A 23,314-nucleotide genomic window follows, 5' to 3' on the forward strand; every position below is an offset into this window, starting at 1 on the left:
TGGGCCGCTCGAGTAGCAAACTAGAAGGGCTGAGCAAAAGACATACCTCGTCGTCCAGTCGGCAACGCCGCCCGTCGCTTGCGGGAGCAACACGCGGCGAAGGAGCGTCGTGTCCCCGAATCTTGAATAAAAATATCAAAAACTTAGAAATATAAAACTACTTTTATTTTTGAACAAAGTTAGCGACGTACTCACTGTCAGTGGTGTACTACTGAAAGGTCAAAGCGCTGTAAAAACAAATGCTCCTTCAATAATTGAGTTCTCCACCCACAACAACCCCCACGCTCTGTTTCTCCTTGATCCGGGCAGGGATGGGAATGAACAGGTCTAGATCTGGAATTTGATCCCACCCCCCACACGCATCCCAACACTTGACGGCGACGGTGAGACTGACGCCCTCTTAGGAGCAGGAGGAGCCATGGCGCAGCTCGGGGGGCTGATCGCCTCTGCGCTCCTCAAGGTGGTAGGGGATCAGATCGGCTCCGTGCTCGGCGGCCAGATCAAGCTGCGTCGCAACTTCGACAATGACCTGCGCAGGATGAAGGAGACGCTCGAGTGCGTCGAGGCGGTGCTGCTAGACGCCGAGAGGCGGGCCATCACCGACAACGAGGTCCGCCTGTGGCTGAAGCGGCTCAAGGACGCCATGTACGCCATCTCCGACATGCTTGATGATTCCGAAGCAGGAGAGGTAACTCTAACTCCAGACCCTCTTCTTTGTTCTTACTATAATTTCTTATTGTCAAACTTATTTTAACTAGTATACTCTCCCCGTAAAGAAATATAAGAGCGTTTAGATCACTAAAGTAGTGATCTAAACACTAATATTTCTTTACAGAAGTTGTATTTGTTTGTGTACGTGAAGGTAACTAGCACCCTATTATGTACTATAAGGATGGTACTAAATTAGTTTAAAAAATAACTAAAGCAGCTATGTTATTTTTTTTTCTTGGAAGCATTGAATGTGTGATTTTGGTAGCGCAATGATTTTCTTTATGACAAGGCAAAGTCTTTACTTTCAAGAAAGGAACATTGTTTACGAAGTGTTGTAAAATACTCCCTCTGTAAAGAAATATAAGATCATTTCGATTACTACTTATAGGTTCCTCTTTCTCAGTCTCATTCCAGGTAAGAAAACAAGAAGAGTCAAAATGTACTCTTTATATTTCTCTCAAAAAGAAAGTACTCTTTATAGGTTGTTGGCAGATTTCGTATTCTCTCCAGCAAAAAGTGTGTTCTCGTACTCTAGAAAAATAATTGAGCGCACCACAGGAGGAGGCAGGGAGGCCCCATCTGAACCGAGCCAAAGCTGGAGGCGGCGTCGGAGATGACCCCCTATTGGGTGTCGGCATCTTTTTCTTTACTGGGGAACTTCGCAAAATAAATTGCTCATCTGGTCATATAGTTATACCATTGGCTGCACATTGTATAACAACAGAACGTATCTTGATCTTGGTCCCTAACAGTGTGGATTGGTACAGTCTTTACAGTATTACTTAAAAAAAAGGGTTATGATAGACAATAATGCAGCTAGGCTGCTAGAATGGACATGCTCATTTACTGAGACACTTCCAAACATTTAGCAAAGTACTAACAGATCAACAGAAATATCTCTTACAGGTCTCCCGCAAGAAGAAATTGGCTGCTGTGATCCCTTTTCTCACAACTGTTCACAAAATTAAAATGGCTAATAAGATGAAGACGATGAGAGAGCATGTGGCGGAGATCACAGCTCAACACAAGGCCTTCAACTTAATGCCAGGGGCTGGTGCCAATAAGCAGAAAGTTACCGATACACGTGTAACAACATCATCGACCCTGCAGGCACAGATCATTGGGAGGACTGATGAGGAAGAGAAAATACTGGCTTCTGTATCTAAGGGCATCACAGAACAAATCACCTTTCTTCCTATATATGGTATTGGGGGCCTTGGCAAGACAACCATGGCCAAACTAATCTACAATAATAATTCCCAATTCCAAGACTACTCAAGGGTGTGGGTTTATGTGTCCCAGACATTTGACTTGAACAATATTGGTAATTCTATAATATCACAACTTTCAGGTAAGACGAGTCAAGACACTAACAGGGAGATGATACACATTGCTCTTCAAAAGCTGTTTGCTGAAAAGCAGAAGATTCTGATTGTTTTAGATGATTTGTGGGAGGGCAGTGATTTTCTTTTGGATGATCTGAAGGCTATGTTAATGGTTGAGAAGGCAAGCAAGGTGGTTGTTATACTAACCACACGGAATGAAGGCATTGCAAAGAAAATGTCAACCAGGCCACACAAATTAGCACCACTGACAAATGACATGTGTTGGACTATAATAAAGCAAAAGAGTGGCTTTGAAGATAAAGATGACAAAGCTAAGCTGGAGCAGATTGGGATGGACATTGCAATGAAATGTGGAGGTGTGGGTTTAGCAGCTCAATCACTTGGGTACATGTTAAATTCTATGCCAACATCTCATGAATGGGAATCAGTGAGAGAGAGTGATATTTGGACTCTATCTGCTTCAGACTCCGAAGATACACCTTCAAGACAGGTGATTGCATCCTTGAGGTTAAGTTATAGTTCCATGCCTTCATATTTGAAACTGTGCTTCGCCTATTGTGCAATCTTTCCAAAAGGTCACAAGATAGTCAAAGATGATCTAATTTGTCAGTGGATTTCTCTTGATTTTATCAAGCCAACCAGAACATCCTCCAGTCATCAGCTCGGCGAGAAATACATTACGGAGCTTTTAGGGCTGTCATTCCTTGAACACTCAAAGTCATCACTGGTTAGTTTCTACATGACTTGTACAATTGAACGTTATAGTTATTTTCTTCGTACTGTTGTAAGGCAACTCACACAATGCCTATTTCTGTAGTACACATGCACAGTCTGTGATACTGAAATGGCAACAAATGCTGTCTGTGAAAAATGGCAAGATAATATATAAAGGGTTTACGAGGTTAATTCAGTTTATAACATACTCCAAAATGCACATCCCATACTGCCACACATCCAAGCTCAACAAAAGCACATTCCCGATTATCTTGGCAATTGACTTTATTATGGCATGCAAATAAAAATAAACATATCATGTAGAAGTAATGGCTAGCGGCGGAAGGTAACTTCCAAATGCAAGAAAACTAATATTCAAATTTTCTTGAATGAAAAGTTGGTCTTATCACCCTTGGGATTCTCTATCTTGCATAAACGTAGCTTCTCGCTTGCTGGGCCTTTTTGCTTATTTCCACTAGCATGATTGATTAGTACAAGCAACTATTTCCTCCATTCTTTCTTGATGCATGCTCTTCTAAAATGCATACTTAAAATTTGATGTGTAATATGCATAAAAGTATTTTTAATTACTGTGCACAAGCCAAAGTTAAATGATTATCATGGATTAGGAAGCTGAGTATAATCATTGTCATGCCAGTGAAAATTTGGCTACAACTCTGACAGGGGTAACTTGCCTAAGATTAAGATTTAAGAGTCAAAGACATGGGTTTGGAGGCCTCATGACATTTGGAGGGTGGGTTTCAAACTCTGAAGTGCAAGGGAATTTCCATAATCAAATTTACATTACTTGCAAAAATGATACAGTGGCATACTTCCATATATGTTCTATTGTTTAAATTAAATCGATTGAAACACATACGGGCACACAAGGACATACTTTCATCGACATTATAGTGTACACTATATGTGCTAGTGCAAATCTGATATTACTAATTTCTTTTATTGCAGACTGCTAGAGTGCATCCGGACGATGTTACATTATTCACCATGCATGATCTTGTGCATGATCTAGCCAGATCGGTAATGGACGGTGAAATTCTTGTCGCTAGCGAAGATGGCAACCTTGGGGGAAGCAACTGCCACTTTGCATTGCTCGATGATTGTAACAAGCGATTGGAGTCACCCAGGATAAGAGCACTCCATTTTATGGACTCTGCTGAAATTGGACTTCATGATGCTGCATTTGCATCTGCTAAGTCCCTACGTGTCTTGGACTTAAGTCAGTGTTGCATACATAAGTTGCCAGATTCTATTGATCGATCAAAACGGTTGAGGTATCTTAACGCTCCGGGAATACATGATGCAACGATTCCCAATAGTATAACCAGTCTATCAAAATTAAATTACCTCAGTCTCCGTGATTCTTCTAACATCTTGACACTGCCACAGTCGATTGGAGAAATTGAAGGTCTGATGTATCTTGATTTATCTGGTTGTTCGGGAATGAGAGAACTTCCAAAATCCTTCGGAGAGCTAAAAAAATTGGTGCATCTTGATTTGTCAAAATGCGTTTGTGTTTGCAATGTATCAGAGTTCTTGGGGAGCCTCACGGAACTGCAATATTTGAACTTGTCAGGATGTAGATCTATTGGAAATCTACACGCATCCTTGGGTGTCCTATCTGAGCTGCAATATTTGAACTTATCATTCAGCTCTTATGTTAATTGCAGAAAAACGAAATTATTCGATGTCTTCACCAAAGTGGAGCATTCGAACTTATCTTCAAGTCACTCTTGCCTCAAACAGCTCCCTGAAGTTTTGGGCAACCTCAATAAACTCAAGTTTTTAAACCTATCAGGTTCTTATTGTCTCAAAGAGTTGTCATGGTTATCTGGAAACCAGAAAAGTTTGGTGCATCTTGATTTATCGAAGTGCAGAGGGGTTAATTATATACCGGAAGCTTTTGCTGGATTTACCAATCTTCAATATTTGAATCTATCGGCATGCCTCCGGTATAGACTTGAAGAGTCACCTGTATGTCAAATTGACCGTTTGATAGACCATATCAGTACCCTATCCAATCTAGAGCATTTGGATTTGTCTAATAATGGTGATGCTATTTGCTCTTTACCTGAAAGTCTTGGTAACCTTAGAAAGCTGCACACACTGGACCTCTCACACTGCAATATTACAAAGATACCAGAAAGTATAGGTACGATTGATAGTTTGAAGATGCTATATTTTAAGGGATGCTGGCTTCTGTCTAATGTACCGCAGCTCAGTGCTAGTTCCATATCATTACCACTTTTTGGCGTGCATGCTGGTGATGGTAAATCGAGCAGCAACCTTGTTCTCCTACAAGGCATGAATCCTGTTGAGCTGAAGATCATCCAACTTGAAAAAGTGAAGTCGGCGGAAGAAGCTATGTGTATAAAGTTGATGGAAAAAGAACGACTTCAAGACTTGACTCTCCGGTGGACTGAAGATGCTCAGAGGTTTGTGGATGATGAAGTGTTGTTGGAGAAACTAGAGCCACCGAGCAGTTTAACTACATTGATTATACAATGGTATAATGGTGTCAGGTTTCCATCCTGGCTCAGCCAACTGCCAAACCTGACATGGCTAGCTCTCTACGATATGAAACATCTGGAAGAGTGGAGTGCATCAGACTCCAGTGGTGCGAACGACCTCAGGTTCCCTAAGCTTGATTGTTTGTATATAAAAAATTGCCCCAACCTGAGGATGCAATCGCTTCTTCCAAGAGCTAAACGTTGGTATATAAGTAAGAGTGATAATGCACTTTCATCATGGGGAGAGTGTACTATGTCAGACACCAGCTCTCCTTCTCTAGTAACTACTCAACTGGCTGTTGCAGACTGCGAGCTGCCTCTGCATCAGTGGAGACTGCTTGGCCATCTCTCTGGCCTCACTGAATTAAGGATGGAACGGTGTGGTGATCTGACCGGCACACCAGAGATAATCCAACATCTCTCTTCCCTCAATGGTCTAAGCCTAACAGGCAAGGAACATGAAGAACTGCCGAAATGGTTGGGTGAGCTCACATCCCTTGAGAGGCTGTGCATAGATGGATACAGAGGGATAAAGGAATTGGATGAGAGCATCAGGAAACTGACAAAGCTACAAGAGCTAAAACTGTACAACTGTAACAGCATGTCATCATTGCCCCATTGGCTGACAGAATTAACCTATCTCAATACTCTTGTGATCAATTTTTGTGAGGGCATCAGGTCTTTGCCAGAGAGCATAGAAAAACTCACCAACCTCAAGAAACTGAAAATTAACTGCCCTCATTTAAAGAGGTAGTGCGAATCAGGGGAAAGCAAGATGAATTGCGCTCACATCAATATATCGGTATGTGCTCCATTCGCTGTTGGTTTGAGTGACACATTTTTTTGCTATTCTAATTTTCTTCCATCGTTCTTGGTTGGCCTATGCCAATTCTCTCTTGTCCTTTGTTTGCTTGGTTTGCTAACACATTTGCTGGCGTTGATTGCCAATTCCTTGTTGTTTCTAGTTGTCCTCCGCATGTTCTCTTCAAAGTGTGTCTTTGCTTGGTTTTCTTCTGTTCTGCCTGTCTGATTCTCCTCCAAAAAATGTTCGATTTCTTGAAAGGTTCTTTCACCCAGAAGCATCCAATTTTTGGTATGCAATTCATTCTTGTTTCTTTTACATGCTGACTGCATATTTCTAATCAGAAACACATAGGCTACATCCTAGCAAACATTAAATTAATTCTAAGATTAATTTCCTGTTTGATGAATTGGAACATAAAGATCTTGGGTTTTATCATTCCTGCCACTAGTTGTGTCCCACTACTCAGTTCTGCCACTAGGAGTTTCAACAGCTCAAAAATGCCATCACTCCGTTAGGCGCATGCTAAAACATGCCACTAGACACCATTACCGTTAGCTCAAAGCCCGTTTACCATCATGACCAAAATACCCATGGACCAACATGTCAGCTCTCCCTCTATCTCACTACGATTAAGTGTGGGTTCCACTCGATCCCCAACGATGTTATTATTTTCCTCTAAAATTATTCGCTTGTTTACTCCTGACAAGTGGGGTCCACACTTATTATTGTGAATAGAGAGAGCTGACATGTAGGTCTAGGGGTATTTTGGTCATATAACATAGTGAATGGTTTTGACCTGATAGTAACACTGTCTAATGGCTTTTTTGAGCAAACACCTAACGGAACAATGGCATCTTTGAGGTGTCTAATAGCATTTGTTAGCAAGCATCTCACGGAACGATGGCATCTTTGACCAGTTGTAACTTCTAGTGGCAAAACTGAGTAGTGGGACACAATTAGTGGCATAAATGATAAAAACCCAATCAGAAAGCAACATGATGGTAGTTCGTTACATAATCCTTACATGAAGAAACGCCTAGAGTTTCATATACGTTGGCACATAAGTGTTTTTCTTGCATTGTGAAACGAAGCCTTGTTATTCAAAACTTGTGATAAATTAAGGTGGAAAATAACAGAAAAGTACCGACCTGCTCCGATACTTACAGGGGATATTTTCGCATTTCAGTCATGGAGACAGAGGTGATCATCAGGAGCATCTACAGTTGTAACTGGTTTGCAAAATTCAACCGTAAACAAGCCTCTCGAACCGTCAAGATGAATCCAGTAAGGTCACCGGTTTTTTTAATGATGCGCCCCACTTTGTTATTAAATTATTTGACTTCATCTGTTCTTAACTGTAACATTTAACGGGAGGTTTTCAGGTAATTTCCTGCAGGTCACCTTCGGCCATCCGTGCTATCCAACAGCATCAGCATCCTCTATCATAGCTTTCCCTTATGTTTTGCAAATCCTGAAGACGCCGGCCCCCATTGATTTGCGGCCTTCCCCTGTTCCGCTTGCCCTTGTGTTCAAGTGATGATTAGGATTACAGAAAAGGTTGAATACATCGTTCTACTTCTACCTGAAAGATGCCCCGCTGTTCATGGCCTTCCCCTGTTGCGCTTGGCCTTGGCGTTCAAGCGCCTCTTGAGATTCTGATGCATTAGATTGCGTTCATACAAAAGATACATTGTGAGTTGTGTCATCAATTATTAGCCCTTTTTGTAGTCGCTCATGGACTGTGATATGTATTGCTTGTGAACTCAGTTTGCCATTCATTTTGTCCAAAAGAAAGTTAGCTATTCATTCCACTTTGCTGTATAAGTCTTGATAGTGTGACTTTGCTGTATAAGGCTTGATAGCATGATATAGACCTCTGATACGCATCATGTTTTACTCTTCATGGCTGACTCTCCCTCCATCAGTATATTCTGTTTGGGTTATATTTTCTTTGTCGAGAATGGTTATGGCATGCCTGTTTCCGTTGCTATGTTGCTAAAGTTTAATAGCTTGCTTGATTGTTTGAAGATTAGTGATGTGACCCGAATGTTATGCTGGACTGAATTAATGTGTGTCTGTCTGTCCAGTGGACAGGCAGCCATGAAACCGGATCAGAAAACAAGAGAACAGAGCAGCTGTGGAAGGAATGCTCGGCGGTCAGCACGGACGCCGTCTGGAGCACATGTATCCATGTACTTGTGTCGCAGCGCCAGCACGTCATCGCCCCGTTGTCTAGCCTCTCCCTGATGGCGCAGTGGCCGGCCTGTTCTCACTCACCATTGCTGTTTTTCTGCCAGGGACAGTGAAAGTGCAAAGAAGTTCAGAAGTGATATTCAGGTGTCAAATTCAGAAGAAACTGCTTCTTCATGCTGGCTGGGTTGCGTGCGTGCATGGCTTGCATGTCGGCCGCCAGCCTTTTCTTCATCTATTTTGGAACGGAGGGAGTATAACCGATTATAGCAGCATATTGTACTAGCTCTAAAATATATAAAATATATCATATATTATATAATATTCATAAAAATTTAACATAACTTGGTATTGTTCAACAAATAGACAAGTAAAATCTGAGATTTATGGAGGATAGAAAATAGCAAATGATAAAAACCGTGTAGACAGTGAGAAGACTACAACAATGCAGCGGCCTGCTAGACAGTGAGAATAGAACCGTGTCTGCACTCTGCAGTTATAGATGAATTCAGTTTGACTAAGAATCGGCATGAGACCAAGAGGAGAGATCCCAATTTCAGAGGTCAAAGAATTAGGGTCCGTCTAGGACACATCTAACATGACATCATCCTGTTTGTAGCCTCCCGATCGCCCCTGTTCTTGTTCTGTCGTTCGATTGTTTGTCACCCAGTCGTTCGATTGTTTGTCGTTGCTCGTCCTTTTTTGTTGGACGCTTCCAGGGCTGGGCCGTCCCTCTCCCCCTCCACCACCCCACACTCTCGGCAAGTTTCCTGAGCCTAGGCCTTGTGTTTGTGGGCTTAATTTGTTTGTTTGTTGTAAAAAAAAAAGCTTGGGACCAGATGTAGGCCTTGGCAAAATTGCTTGAATCCAGAGTTCTTCACAAGCATGTATCCGAATCCAGAGTTCTTCACAAGCTCCATTCTGTAATTGCTTTTGCAAACACTGTCGACTATCTTGGAAGAACACCCTATGCTAAATCTGATATACGCACTTGCTCTTCCTTTATTCAAACATTCTTGGGTTGTTCCCATCTGATAATCAAGCAAAAAAGACAAATTAAAATTAGTAACTCAGCTCTATCAAACAAAAAAGTACTTGGCATGATAACACACTACTTATAATAAAAAACCGATGGCGTGGTAGGTAAAAGATGTTAATTGAAATAAAAAACAATTTACCTTCCTGCTTTGCTCCTTCAAAACATTCCTCCCATGTTTACTCTCATCACTCTTTTGCAGCTGCATACAAAAAAACCAAAATAACAAAAAAGAAAATTAGGCTCTTATAGAACAGATTATATTCAAACAAGACTGAACTTCTGAAGGCAAAAAAGAAGCACGAAAACACAAAAAAGTTTGGTGCGGTGAAAAATGATTTACCATTTTCTGATACCATCAAGCAACATGCCATCTGATGCATCCGTTTCTGTTAAATCAATATTAGAGGCCTCAACTTCAGAAACATTGCCATGAAAAGTTTGGTCCAGGTCTTCAATGATGATATTGCTCTCTGAATTTTGATGGTTGGTATCTCTGCTTACACCCCCCTGTAAAAAGAAACAAGAATAGATAAACAAAGAATTTTGAAGAATAGTCAAGTATGAACTGAGCACGGAAAAATTGTTGTAATCGTATTGTGACAAGCACGTACATTATTAGACATATTAGGAGGAACCAGCCAATGGGAAAAAAATGAATGTCTAGAATCAGAAATGAAAACAAGAGGAAAAAGTATATAGAATCCCCTAGAATCGGAGTTGTATGACTGCTAGGGTTCCATGTCTGAATCACAACAAAATTCATTTCTGGAAAAACAAAAGTATGTGACTGACCACTGAGAATTTCAAACTGACTAGGGGGAGAATTACAACCTCAATCAAGCAAAAAAATCAGCCTTAGATGAACACAAGTTCAGTATGAATGAACAAAATATCAGTGTATATAACCAACACACTATTAATTTCAGTCTGCATGAAGTCCGGGTCTCCCCTGCTCAAAAGTTTCACATAAGCCTAGAACGATGTTACTAATTACATCTAAATCACCCCCTGCCACATAACCACACTCTTAAATTTTCAGAAATTCTATGATACTCTGAATCTAACAAATTCAGTCTTACTGGACAAATTCTGAGTATGTAACAGATTCGGTCTCTATCAAAATTGCAGTTATATTAAAACAAACTAGAAATCCTTTTTTCTTTAGGGGTTTCATGAAGAAGTACCTTGTAAATCTTTATTACATCAAAAAAGGAAAAAAAAACTATCAAAAAATGGAATAATTGTAAATGGGGGCCCTCAACAAACACACACACACCCTTTGTGAGTCAACGGTTGCCTTGCAATTGGGGCCACGACAAAACACACACACACCTAGTTGCGAGTCGATGCTCGGCTTACAACTGGGGAGTCTCGAGAAACACACACACAAACACACACACACACACACACACACACCCTTAGTTGCGAGTCGATGGTGGACTTGCAACTGTGGGCCATGACAAAACACACACACACCCTAGTTGCGAGTCGATGGTCGACATGCAAGTGGGGACCCTCAACAAACACACATACTCGTACTTGCGAGTCGACGGTGGACATGCAACTGGGGACCCTCGAAAAACACACACACCCTTAGTTGCGAGTCGATGGTCAGCTTGAAACTGGGGGCGACAATAAAACACACACCCCCTAGTTGCGAGTCGACGGTCAGCTTGCAACTGGGGGCCCTAAACAAACACACACCCCGCCTAGTTACGAGTCGATGGTTGATATGCAACTGGAGACCCTTGACAAAACACACACCCCTAGTTGCGAGCTGGTGGTCGGCTTGCAACTAGGGACCCTCGATAAACACACACACCCTTAGTTGCGAGTCGATGGTTAACTTGCAACTGGGGCCACGTCAAAACACACACACCCTAGTTGCAAGTCGATGGGAGTCTCGACAAACACTCACACACCCTTAGTTGCAAGTCGATGGTCGGCTTGCAACTAGGGACTCTCGAGAAACACACACACGCTTAGTTGCGAGTCGATGGTGGGCTTGCAACCGGGGGCCATGACAAAACACACACACCCTAGTTGCGAGTCAATGATTGACATGCAACTAGGGTCCCTCGACAAACAAAAACACACACACCCTAATCGTGATTCGATGCTCGGCTTGCAACTGTTGATTCTCGACAAACACACACACACACACCCTTAGTTGCGAGTCGATGGTCGGCTTGCAATCAGGGGATCCCAAAAAAACACCCCCCGAGTTGCGAGTCACTGGTCGACATGCAACTAGGGACCCTCAACAAAACACACACCCCTAGTCATGAGTCGATGGTCGGCTTGCAACTTGGGACTCTCAACAAACACACACACACACCCCTAGTTGCGAGTCGATGGTTGGCTTACAACTTGGGACTCTCAACAAACACACACACACACCCTTAGTTGCGAATCGATGATCGGCTTGCAACTGGGGGCCACGACAAAACACACACCCCTAGTTGCGAGTCGAAGTTCGGCATGCAATTGGGAACCCACAACACACACACACACACACCTAGTTGCGAGTCGATGCTCGGCTTGCAACTAGGGAGTCTCGACAAACACACACACCCATAGTTGCGAGTCGATGCTCGGCTTGCAACTGGGGACTCTCGACAAACACACACACACATACACCCTTAGTTGTGAGTCGATGGTGGGCTTGCAACTGGGGCCATGACAAAACACACACCCTTAGTTGCGAGTCGATGGTTGACATGCAATTGGGGACCCTTGACAAACAAAAACAAACACCCCCTAGTCGTGATTCGATGCTCGGCTTGCAACTGGGGACTCTCGACAAACACACACACACACACCCTTAGTTGTGAATCGATGGTTGGCTTGCAACCAAAGGCCCTGAAAAAACACTCGCCCCTAGTTGCGAGTTACTGGTCGACGTGCAACTAGGGACCCTCAACAAAACACACACCCCTAGTTGTGAGTCGATGGTTGACATGCAACCAGGGACTCTCGACAAACACACACACACACACCCTTAGTTGCGAGTCGGTGGCCGGCTTACAAGTGGGGTCCCTGACAAAACACACACACACACCCTAGTTGCGTGTCGATGGTCGGCTTGCAATTGGGGACACTCGACAAACAAAAACACACACACACCCAGTTGCGAGTCGATGGTTGACATGCATCTGGGGACTCTCGACAAACACACACACACACCCTTAGTTGCAAGTCGGTGGTCTACAAGTGGGGCCCTCGACAAAACACCCCCCTACTTGCGTGTTGATGGTCGTCTTGCAATTGGGGACCCTCGACAAACAAAAACAAACACACCCTAGTTGTGAGTCGATGGTCGTCTTGCAATCGGGGCCCCCGAAAAAACACACACACCCCTAGTTGCGAGTCACTGGTCGACATGCAACTGAGGACCCTCAACAAAACACACACCCCTAATTGTGAGTTGATGGTTGACATGCAACTGGGGACCATCAACACACAAACTCACACCGTTAGTTGCGAGTCGATGGTCGGCTTGCAAGTGGGGGCCCCAAGAAAACATACACACCCCTAGTTGCGAGTCGATGGTCGGTATGCAACTGGGGATCACGATAAAAACACACATACACAGACACCCCTAGTTGCGAGTCGATTGTCTAGATGCAACTGGGGACCCTCGACAAACACACACACTCCTAGTTGTGAGTCAATGATCGACATGCAACTGGGGACTCTTGACAAACACAGACACACCCTTAGTTGCGAGTCGATGATCGGCTTGCAACCGGGCCCCTGGAAAAACACACATGCCCCTAGTTGCGAGTTGCTAGTCGGCTTACAACCGGGGAGCCTCAACAAATAAAAACACACTCCCCCTAGTCACGAGTCGATGCTCGGCTTGCAACTGGGGACTCTCGACACACACACACACACACACACACGCACGCACACGCACACGCACCTTAGTTGTGAGTCAATGATCGACATGCAACTGGGGACTCTCGACAAACACACACACTCCTAGTGGCGAGTCGATGGTCGGCTTGCAACTGGGAACCCTTGACAAACACACACCCCTAGTTGTGACTTGATGGTCGGCTTGCAACTGGATGCCCCGACAAACACACACACCCCTAGTTGCGAGTCGATGGTTGGCATGCAACTGGGGATCGGACCCTCGACAAAACACGCGCAAACCTTAGTTGCGAGTCGTTGGTTGACATGCAATTGAGGGCACCGACACTAGTTGCGAGTCGATGGTCAACATGCAACTAGGGCAACGAGAAACACACTCACCTCCTAGTTGTGAGTCGATGGTCAGCTTGCAACTGGGGGCCCTGAGAAAACACACACCCCTGAGGCGAGGGTCCCGATCTTTCGATGAGATGATAACTATCGATTTGGTGGAGACGACTTTGATGATCCGACTACAAACGTGCACGACGTTGCGCCTTAGCAATCGCTAAACCAATCTCCTGAGGTTACTGACGATGCCGGAAGCACGGTCAGCCTGACCACGAAGGTCTATTCCTGCAAGCAATCGAAGAACGAGCAAGAATATGATAAAGAAATCTGAATATTGCAAATATATATGAGGTATTGATAATGGTGGGGATCCGTAAGCGGTCTTGGTCTGGTCGTTGGACACAAACGAAGTACACGAAGTTGCAATGGCTAACTTTTAACTAAACAAATCCCAAGGAAAAAGCTACTAGATGGATCTACTTATATAGGAGCAAGTGGTGGCGGCCAAGGAGGTGGGAGGACGTCCCAAGGCAGCCTAAAACTAACCCTAGGTCGTACAAGGCTCATGGGCCCAAGTGGAGGTGATGCAACACCTTTGGGCTTGTAGTTTGACTCGGATTCTGCTGCAACGTCAGATTGTTTCGTCCGTAACTCAACGCTCCGGACGAATTTGAAGGTGAATCCAATTGGGTTGGAAAGAGCACGAAATCTAGTTTCCAACAAAAAAAGAATCACCCAATTCGGAGTCCGTATGAAAAAGTTGTTGGCGTTTTGAGTCAGGTATATCTGTGCAGTCCGAATCTGAATTCAGAACGTGAGAGACTTGGACTCTATCTTCTCTTGGCCCAAAAGTGACGTGAGAGGACTTTTTGAACACAACCTAAACTTCTCCTTTTCCCTTGTCTTCATATGTGGATTGTACAAATGTCCCATACACCTGCAATTAGACAAAACACAAAAGTGTGTGAAGTATTTTTGTTCTGGATAACATAAATAGATTATTGAATAGTTTGCATTAGAAATCACCTGACAAATATGCATGTATGCAATATTTTTGGTCGTATCCAAGGTAGTCATGTCCTCATCATCCTCCCCTTTTTGAAAATAAAGCCGTCCTCGGCATTGCTTAATCTGAAATGTGGCTAACAAAAGAGACAAGGTGTACATGTTGTATATGTATATGTCATCCATTTTAACTTCCCTTGATTTTTGCACATATGTCACATGTATACATGAGTAACTTTCATTGTTCATAAAATCTAAAGCCAAAAAATTTCACAGGAAGTAGAAGGCATGAAAATATTGGAACTCAGTTTGCACATATAAGTGAAGTTCTTATTCTCTTCAAAATATTGGCAATGTTCATCATTAAACCATCCTAACTTCGATGAATAAACCTTACTTGCATCAAATTTACATGCTACAACATGCTTAAATAAGCAAACATGCAATAAGTCATTGGACACAGAATCATCATCAAGATTAGAGGTCATATCAAAATGATTAAACATTGGTTCTTTTGCATCAACAGTTAATTCAATGGGTGCACTCAAAATTGTTGATATTTCAGTTGTTTGATCACATAACGCATTCATGACAGTAACAAGAGTCTCTAAAATAGGTGGTGTGCTCAAATCAACAGGTAACTCAACACATGATGCATTCAAGTTAACTAGGCATGCTTCATTCTCATGTGAAGTGATATCATCAATACCTTTACTGTTACCTCGCAGAGATGTAGCTGTGTAGGTACGGACGTTGACAATGTACCATACTCTTGAGATGATATTGCGCTCACAATCCGAGGTGGGGCTGCTCTAGTAGGTGCAATAGTGGAGTAACCAACCGGCGATGGTGAGCATGAACTGGAATAGTAGTTGTTGTAGTCACCCAATGCATCCTCCTGTATCTGTCTCTCAAAGGTACAAGCACGGACATACATACCAGTAATGCAACGAGAAATATACTGAAATCTTGCCTGAATATCATGGTTCAAACCACCAAAAAATCTATTCATTGTATCATCCTCAGATTCTTCTATGTCACAATGATGCATATAAGATTTGAACTCTTGGTAGTAAGCATGAACAGTGTTACTGCCTTGTTTTAATTGCTCCAATTTGCGACGCAATTCACGACGATAGTAAGGAGGAAAAAATTGTTGTCTCATTACAGCTTTCAAAACTTTCCAAGTTGTGGGTTGGTTATCAATGTTTTTCTTACAATGTACACTCCACCAAACAGAAGCAAAACCAGTAAATGCTCTAATGGTAGCTCGTACTCTCTCAAGTTTAGAAAAATCATGGTGACTAAAAACTTGTTCTACTTCAAGTTCCCAAGCTAGATAAATAGCAGGATTAAATCTACCCTCAAATGATGGTAAAGAGATAACCTGACCATATGCTTGTGTGTGTTGTCCCAACTCTCGTGATGGTGAAGATGTGTCCGTCGTCCAAGAACTTCTATCTCTGGAACCTGTCATGATTAGTAGAAACAAGAACCAAAATTCGAGAATAATGTTCCTATGAACTACTAGGATGTGGTTGTAAAGTGCTCACAGTAAAGCAAATATCAATATCTTACAAGTTCTTACCATGCAGCAGGTGGTGAGAGGCAACTAGCGGTGTCAAATAACTCCGAAGATTGTGTAAAGCGATTGCCAGGGGAACATGCGTATACACGATGTAGAAATATGTGGAGCTGGGTTGGCTATATATGGTAGCGAAAGATTAGCAATAATCAATCCAGAGATGCAATGTTGAATAAACGCTCAACGACGGTACTGTGCTGGTCCTAGGCTAGACCGAACTAGAGACGCGAGCCTAGAACACTAATGAGGTCACGTCGTAGCACAACTAGCATGAAGGATACTAAGTAGCTCTGGACAGCAAGATATAAGTGAAGATCACAACGGCAGTAAAGATAATGATGTGAAACAACAGCCAAGCAGGATATATCAACAACTTTGTCTCCAACTTTCCTCTGAAAAAGTTTGTGCCGATTTTTTTTTGAATTTTTTTTTCAAGAATTGGATTGACTCAAGCTTTCAAACACCAAAGGAATCGCTCAATTCCGAGTTGATATGAGGAGTCAAAAAATTCGAAAACTGGCCTGAAAAACTGGAATAAGCTGTGTTCATGAACTTCGGAGGACAAAAGACCTATTTAGAAGCCGATTTTGAGGTGCCAAATATTGAATTAGCTTCTTCAACTATTTAGATGCGGCTCATCGCTAGCTTTTGTTTGAGTACTCGCGGAGGCAAAACGGACTTCGTATGAGGAAGTTATGCCTGTTTTACTGAACAGTGCACAAAACAGATTCCAATCCGAATTCAACTATGAGATTGAGTCTAAAAAGATCCGATTTTTGTTTTTTTTCTTCTCTCTTTTTTTCCTCACACTTTTTTTTTCTTTCTCTCCTTTTTTTCTCTGACTTTTTTTCTCTTTTTTTTTCTCTCTTTTTTTCTCCCTCTTTTCAGAACAAACTAGATAAGATGCAGATTGGATCAAGCGAAGATGTGAACGATCTCAACTATTTTATGACAATGAATGGTGGGTAGCACGTGGTGGAAATTGATGGATGGGTGGTGGACAGCGGAAGAGATAATGATGCAGTGGTGGCGTGACTAATGTGAACAGAACTCGAAACTCTAAACAAACTAGACACTAAGACCAGCAACTCGATACGACGATGCAACCGATAATTCAACTATGCAAGAAATGAAAGAAAATTGCAAAGGCTCAGACTGGCTTGGACCAAGGATGAATAGATCTAACTCTCTTTTTGTGGCTTTTTCTTGGACAATATGTAAGAAAATAAATCTAATCTAGGAAAACTGGAAATTCTCACCGAGCAACCTGAAAACTGATACCACTTGATAGAGGCGAGGGTCCCGATCTTTCGATGAGATGATAACTATCGATTTGGTGGAGACGACTTTGATGATCCGACTACAAACGTGCACGACGTTGCGCCTTAGCAATCGCTAAACCAATCTCCTGAGGTTACTGACGATGCCGGAAGCACGGTCAGCCTGACCACGAAGGTCTATTCCTGCAAGCAATCGAAGAACGAGCAAGAATATGATAAAGCAATCTGAATATTGCAAATATATATGAGGTATTGATAATGGTGGGGATCCGTAAGCGGTCTTGGTCTGGTCGTTGGACACAAACGAAGTACACGAAGTTGCAATGGCTAACTTTTAACTAAACAAATCCCAAGGAAAAAGCTACTAGATGGATCTACTTATATAGGAGCAAGTGGTGGCGGCCAAGGAGGTGGGAGGACGTCCCAAGGCAGCCTAAAACTAACCCTAGGTCGTACAAGGCTCATGGGCCCAAGTGGAGGTGATGCAACACCTTTGGGCTTGTAGTTTGACTCGGATTCTGCTGCAACGTCAGATTGTTTCGTCCGTAACTCAACGCTCCGGACGAATTTGAAGGTGAATCCAATTGGGTTGGAAAGAGCACGAAATCTAGTTTCCAACAAAAAAAAAATCACCCAATTCGGAGTCCGTATGAAAAAGTTGTTGGCGTTTTGAGTCAGGTATATCTGTGCATTCCGAATCTGAATTCAGAACGTGAGAAACTTGGACTCTATCTTCTCTTGGCCCAAAAGTGACGTGAGAGGACTTTTTGAACACAACCTAAACTTCTCCTTTTCCCTTGTCTTCATATGTGGATTGTACAAATGTCCCATACACCTGCAATTAGACAAAACACAAAAGTGTGTGAAGTATTTTTGTTCTGGATAACATAAATAGATTATTGAATAGTTTGCATTAGAAATCACCTGACAAATATGCATGTATGCAATATTTTTGGTCGTATCCAAGGTAGTCATGTCCTCATCACCTATTTGCGAGTCGATGGTCGGTTTGGACTGGGGGCCCTGACAAACACACACAAACGAACTAGGGGGCGTATAAAAACAAACTAGGAGGTGTGTTCAGAGGTACTTAAGACCGCCTCCATTGTACACTTCTCATCCTGCTCGGAAGGAGTGGACATCTAAAACTCTTATAGACTAAAAAACTTATAAAATAAGCTGAATCTGGAGTAGACTATACTGAAAGTTCAGGTTGCTATGATATAACTGAAACAGAGTTCATTTCGAAAAAGGTTCAGCACCGGATGAGTTTATCCACCTAGTTACCATCTGTTTCACTTACCTTATCACATAAATTTTCTCTAGTGCTCATAGATCAGAAAATACTCTTGTTAGATTTTGAAATCACATATCTTCAAACAAGAAAAGATTTTAACAGAAAATCTATAAAAATATGAAAAACAAAAGCTATACATTCGGGCCTGCTACTACTATACTTTCAATTTCTGGAGTTGTGCCATATGCCACAACTTTTAAGAAATCAAAAAGACCTCGCTTAGTCTGAGAAGTTTGAAGTATTCAGAAGAAGACTACACATGCTCCCTACAAACAGACACACACAAAAATTCAGACATTCCTGTCTGAAAAAAGAAGGATTGCAATGTATGCCACTGAAAATGTTTATCCACTCGCATTATGCCTCTTAAATTTCAGACAAAAATGGCAGGCAACTCTGTCTGCTGTCTATATGTAGTATGTGCTACAAACTCAAGATTACAAAATGGGGTGCTAGCTGCTACATTCAGATTACAAAACTGGGGTGCTCGCTGCTACATTCAGATTCACACACACAAAAAAACTGGAAGTCCCTAGATGTACAGACTCAAGTTACAAAACTGGGGGTGCTCGCTGCTACAATCAGATTCACACAGAAAACAAATCTACAGCCATGGGCATGAACATAACCGGGTTGGATTGCTAGTTACTATTCATCAGCTGCATATATAGGCATGTATTCAGACATTCCACACTTAAAAACATTTCATTTTCTCTCTAAAAAATGTGTGATGCAAACGAATCTAATATATCACGAAAAAACAGCAAGCACCTCATGTATGCCACTCATATAAACACTCCCCCCCCCCCCAGGTTCTTGATGTTCATCCCTCAAAACAAACAAACACCCCTAGATGGCATGGGAAAACAGGAAAAAAAAGGCGAGGAAAAGAAAGAGGGGATGAACACTCACTCCGCTGGATTCCCCTGCCATCTCTGTCGCCACAAGCCCACCAGATCAGGTCGTCTCTCCCTTGGATTCGAGTCAGAAGGAATACAGTGGTGGCAGAACAAGGGATGAGGAGGGGAAAAGAGGCGAGGAGAGTGAGGACGGGACTCCAGATCAGGTTAGACTGTTCAGATTCTAAAGCAAGCCCAATAAACAAACAAAAATCGAAGGCCGGCCCAAACAAAAAATCGGAGGCCGCTACGCTGTATCCCACTCGGCCCGACAGACGAGACAATGCGACGATGCGAGCGCATCACCTCGTGCAGAGACAGATCGGACGGTACAAACACTTAGATGTGACATCCTTAAATATCATCTAGATGTGAATTAGTCATTCTGAAAGAATTAATACTTCTAATTAGCAATTATACCTGTTAAGGACTTAATTAACATGTGTTAATAAGGGAATCTCCTTTTCCCTTGCCGACGGATGTCACGCCCATTCACTCCTATCTCTTCTAACAGACGTGTCCATTGGATGCATCCCCTCAGGGGCTATATATGTGTAACATCATCAGTAATAAAGCGGACACGGTTCCAGTCATTTTTACTTTGTCCCTTATCAATACCTTCGATAGATAATCAGCGGTTCTGACTTTGAAACTGAATCAAACTGTCCGCTGCCCACTTGAAGCACCAGAAGTTCAGAGCAGAAGGGTCGCGGCGGCGCGCCATGCCCACGCGCCATCTTTGATCAGGGGAGGCGACGACAACAGCCTTGGCTGGCCGGCGGCGGAGTGGCGTCTGGCGTGGGAACAGAACGATCGATGCGTGCGTGAGGGCCGGTTCGTGTGTGCCTCTGATCTATCGATGGAGGTTTTTTTGGGCGATGATGGACGTGCGCGTACGTGCGGCGCTACTGGACCAAGTCGTGGAGGGAAAGAGAGGTTGGGCTATTGGGCCAACCGGCTAGTAGAGGACTTGTGGATGTGCTCTCAGTTTCCTTTTTCTTTACTAGTAAACGTGTACGTGCGCGCACGTATACACTTGAAACAACAATATTTGTATATCTGTGAAGTAAACAGTTTCAAATACATCAATCAGGAAACAGTTTCAAAATATATACAAATAAGAGCATCCTGAGCAGGTTACTTATTAGTCACAACGGACACAAATAAGAGCATCCTGAGCATCATTGGTACTATGGCTTATGGTCAGTAGTGTCGCTAATGGTCGAATACATTACACTTCACCGAAAAACTTTAAAACACCGGAGCAAATGCTTTTATGATAGCAGTTTGAACTTCAGACATAATTGTCTTGAACAAATATCCAACTGTATAGCTCTGCACATGAGGAAAAAACCCACGGTTAGATACTATGCACCGGAAAAAATAAGTTTGAAATACAAAGATCTAAGATTTCAGAGTATTGCGTCATCTCATATGAAACAAATAATTTGGGAACAATTCTTACATGCCTAGCACGAAGAGCAAAGATATGTGTACGAGCATAATGAGTAGAATTCAATTCTGAATATAAAGAAAAAGCGACAAAGATGACTTTGTTTTTCATCACCATGTGAGAATCAAGGCTTGAATCTTTCACCATTCATCTCCGATGACATACAATATACTGATACAGCTCGTTACATTAGTGTTTACACAATTAACAAAATGAATAAAAAGGCTAGAAATAGAGCCTTATGTATGATCAATGCAGCATACTACTAAACAATGGATCCAGAATGCACCAGAGCCAGTTTGGAAGACAGAAAACAAAAAGCCTCTTTAAAGACCTTGAGAGAGAAAATACCAGGGAAAGTGAAGGTTAAATATCGGACAAAAATCATTATCCTTGGGGCCAATCCTGTATTATTATGCTGCTGCTACTACTATTATTTAATACAAATGGTCTAAAATGTTCTGTGGGGTCTAGCTCCAGACCTTTGCACGGCCGGAAGAGATGACCACATGGAGGGTGGCGCCATGGAGGTTGCACCTGTACATCAGAATAGTAGACCAAGTCATATTTTAGAATGAAGATGGTCCATTTGTATCTCCTATTTGGAGTTCGTCTTACCAACTGGAAAAGAGGAACTCTGAGTGACATTGAAATTATCTTTGTTTGAGGCATGTTTTCTTTTTAGCCGTGCAATCCGTTGCTTATTTAAGCACTCCGCCCTCTGTTCATTGGATTGGCCGGCATACCAACTGGTGCCACTTCTTAATTTTCGGCCACCATTTACTTCTTCGAGACGATGACTCGCGGAGCTTGTAGATGTACACCCTGCAATAAAATAGGAGATGAATTTATAAACAATAGTAATAGGTGCAACAATACAATCTTATATGAAGTGGATGAATATACCATCTGTATGTGTGTTGGTTATGTTGCTAAAAGCAGTACATTGCACAGACCCTAGTGAAGCATGTGTGCGTGCCACCGGATCATGGGTAACACTATCCCCAGCTGAAGGAATCTTCTTGTTGGAGGTTTACACGACGCCAGTGCAGGGATGTTGATTCTTTCTCAACAGATATTTGGGCATACGCAGAGTGACTGCTATTTTGTTGCGGGTCCTGATTTTCATTCCCAGTTGTAGATGTGTTGGTTAGGTCCGTAAATGGAGAATGATTCCTGACATGAATGTATGTGCACTTGGATTGTGCTTGCCCATCTGCGTTTCATCAGCAGAAATGTTAAACAAAACAGAGGAAGGAACAGAAGCCCCCAGCATTAGCAGTACGGAACCAAAGTAATGAATAACTTGTGCTAAATTGGGAAGGGTCAAGGGTCATTTGAAACCAAAGCATTGCACCTGATCTACTTGCGAAGAATATCATAGAATCATGAAAGTTCCTCAGCAGCACCATAAACCAATTGATAGAGAAGCAAAGGAGATGGTCAATGGCTTAGGAGCCTGGTAGCAATGATGGCTGAGATGGATTTGTATTTTCTAATTCGCTTATCACCATAGTTGAGGGCAGTATCGGATGATCATGAGTTATGTTTTCATTAACATGGCACAAAGTAATAAGCGAAATCAATGTGAAACAGCATGGTATGTAAACAACATGGTATGAATTTCAGATATATTACGATGTGCTCATTGTAGGTATGGTTGGTTGGATTGTTGGGGCCTAATTTGAAGCAATTATTGGGCCCTAATAATAAGGGGCAGTAAATTTGTAGATGTGTTGTGTGAGGCAAATAACAGATCGGTGAGCGGTGTAGTCTACAGAATCCACAGTTTACATCCGACAGAACAGAACTAACTACATTTTTTTGGAAAAGGGGTGGTTCCCCGGCCTCTGCATCAGAAAGATGCATACGGCCCTCTTATTAACCAAATAAAGTAGTGTCAACATGGTTCCAAAGGTCTCCACAAAAAATAATAAAAAAGCACAGACAGCTCACACAGAGCCAGAAAGAGGCTAGAAACACCAACTAGCCGAGAAAAGACACCACAACCGGCTGGCTAAAAAATAGATAGGGGATCTAAATGCCTATCCTATTACATGACCGTCATCCAAACCGGTTGAAAATATCCCGAGCTACCATCTCCCAGCGGAAAGACCCAGTAACCAAATGCTCCCTGGCCTCCGTCTGGGTGAGTAGCGACCATGAACGGATCAGTGCCGTAGTTCGAAATATGACCTGCAAAAAATGTATACATGATATTCTGTTAAAAACCAAATCATTTCTGCAAGT

General features: G+C 42.5%; 1 protein-coding gene across 3 annotated transcripts; it reads left to right on the forward strand.

Moving 5' to 3' along the window:
• The first annotated feature begins 224 nt into the window (after positions 1–224).
• LOC125546312 (uncharacterized) lies at positions 225–8,010 on the forward strand. Of its 3 annotated transcripts, none has more exons than XM_048710537.2 (5): positions 225–688; positions 1,603–2,784; positions 3,741–6,104; positions 7,274–7,391; positions 7,490–8,010. In XM_048710537.2, exons 1-3 carry the CDS (start codon positions 419–421, stop codon positions 6,054–6,056), a joined length of 3,768 nt encoding a protein of 1,255 aa, XP_048566494.1. In that variant the 5' UTR covers positions 225–418; the 3' UTR covers positions 6,057–6,104; positions 7,274–7,391; positions 7,490–8,010. The 3 variants fall into 3 exon arrangements, with proteins under 3 accessions (XP_048566494.1, XP_048566493.1, XP_048566500.1); XM_048710536.2 differs by having other exon boundaries at positions 226–688; positions 7,294–7,391; XM_048710543.2 differs by having other exon boundaries at positions 226–688; positions 1,618–2,784; positions 7,294–7,391.
• Positions 8,011–23,314: the final 15,304 nt, after the last annotated feature.

This window comes from Triticum urartu, chromosome 3A (genome assembly GCF_056163025.1).
Source record: "Triticum urartu cultivar PI428250 chromosome 3A, HENAU_Tu73, whole genome shotgun sequence".
NCBI lineage: Eukaryota > Viridiplantae > Streptophyta > Magnoliopsida > Poales > Poaceae > Triticum > Triticum urartu.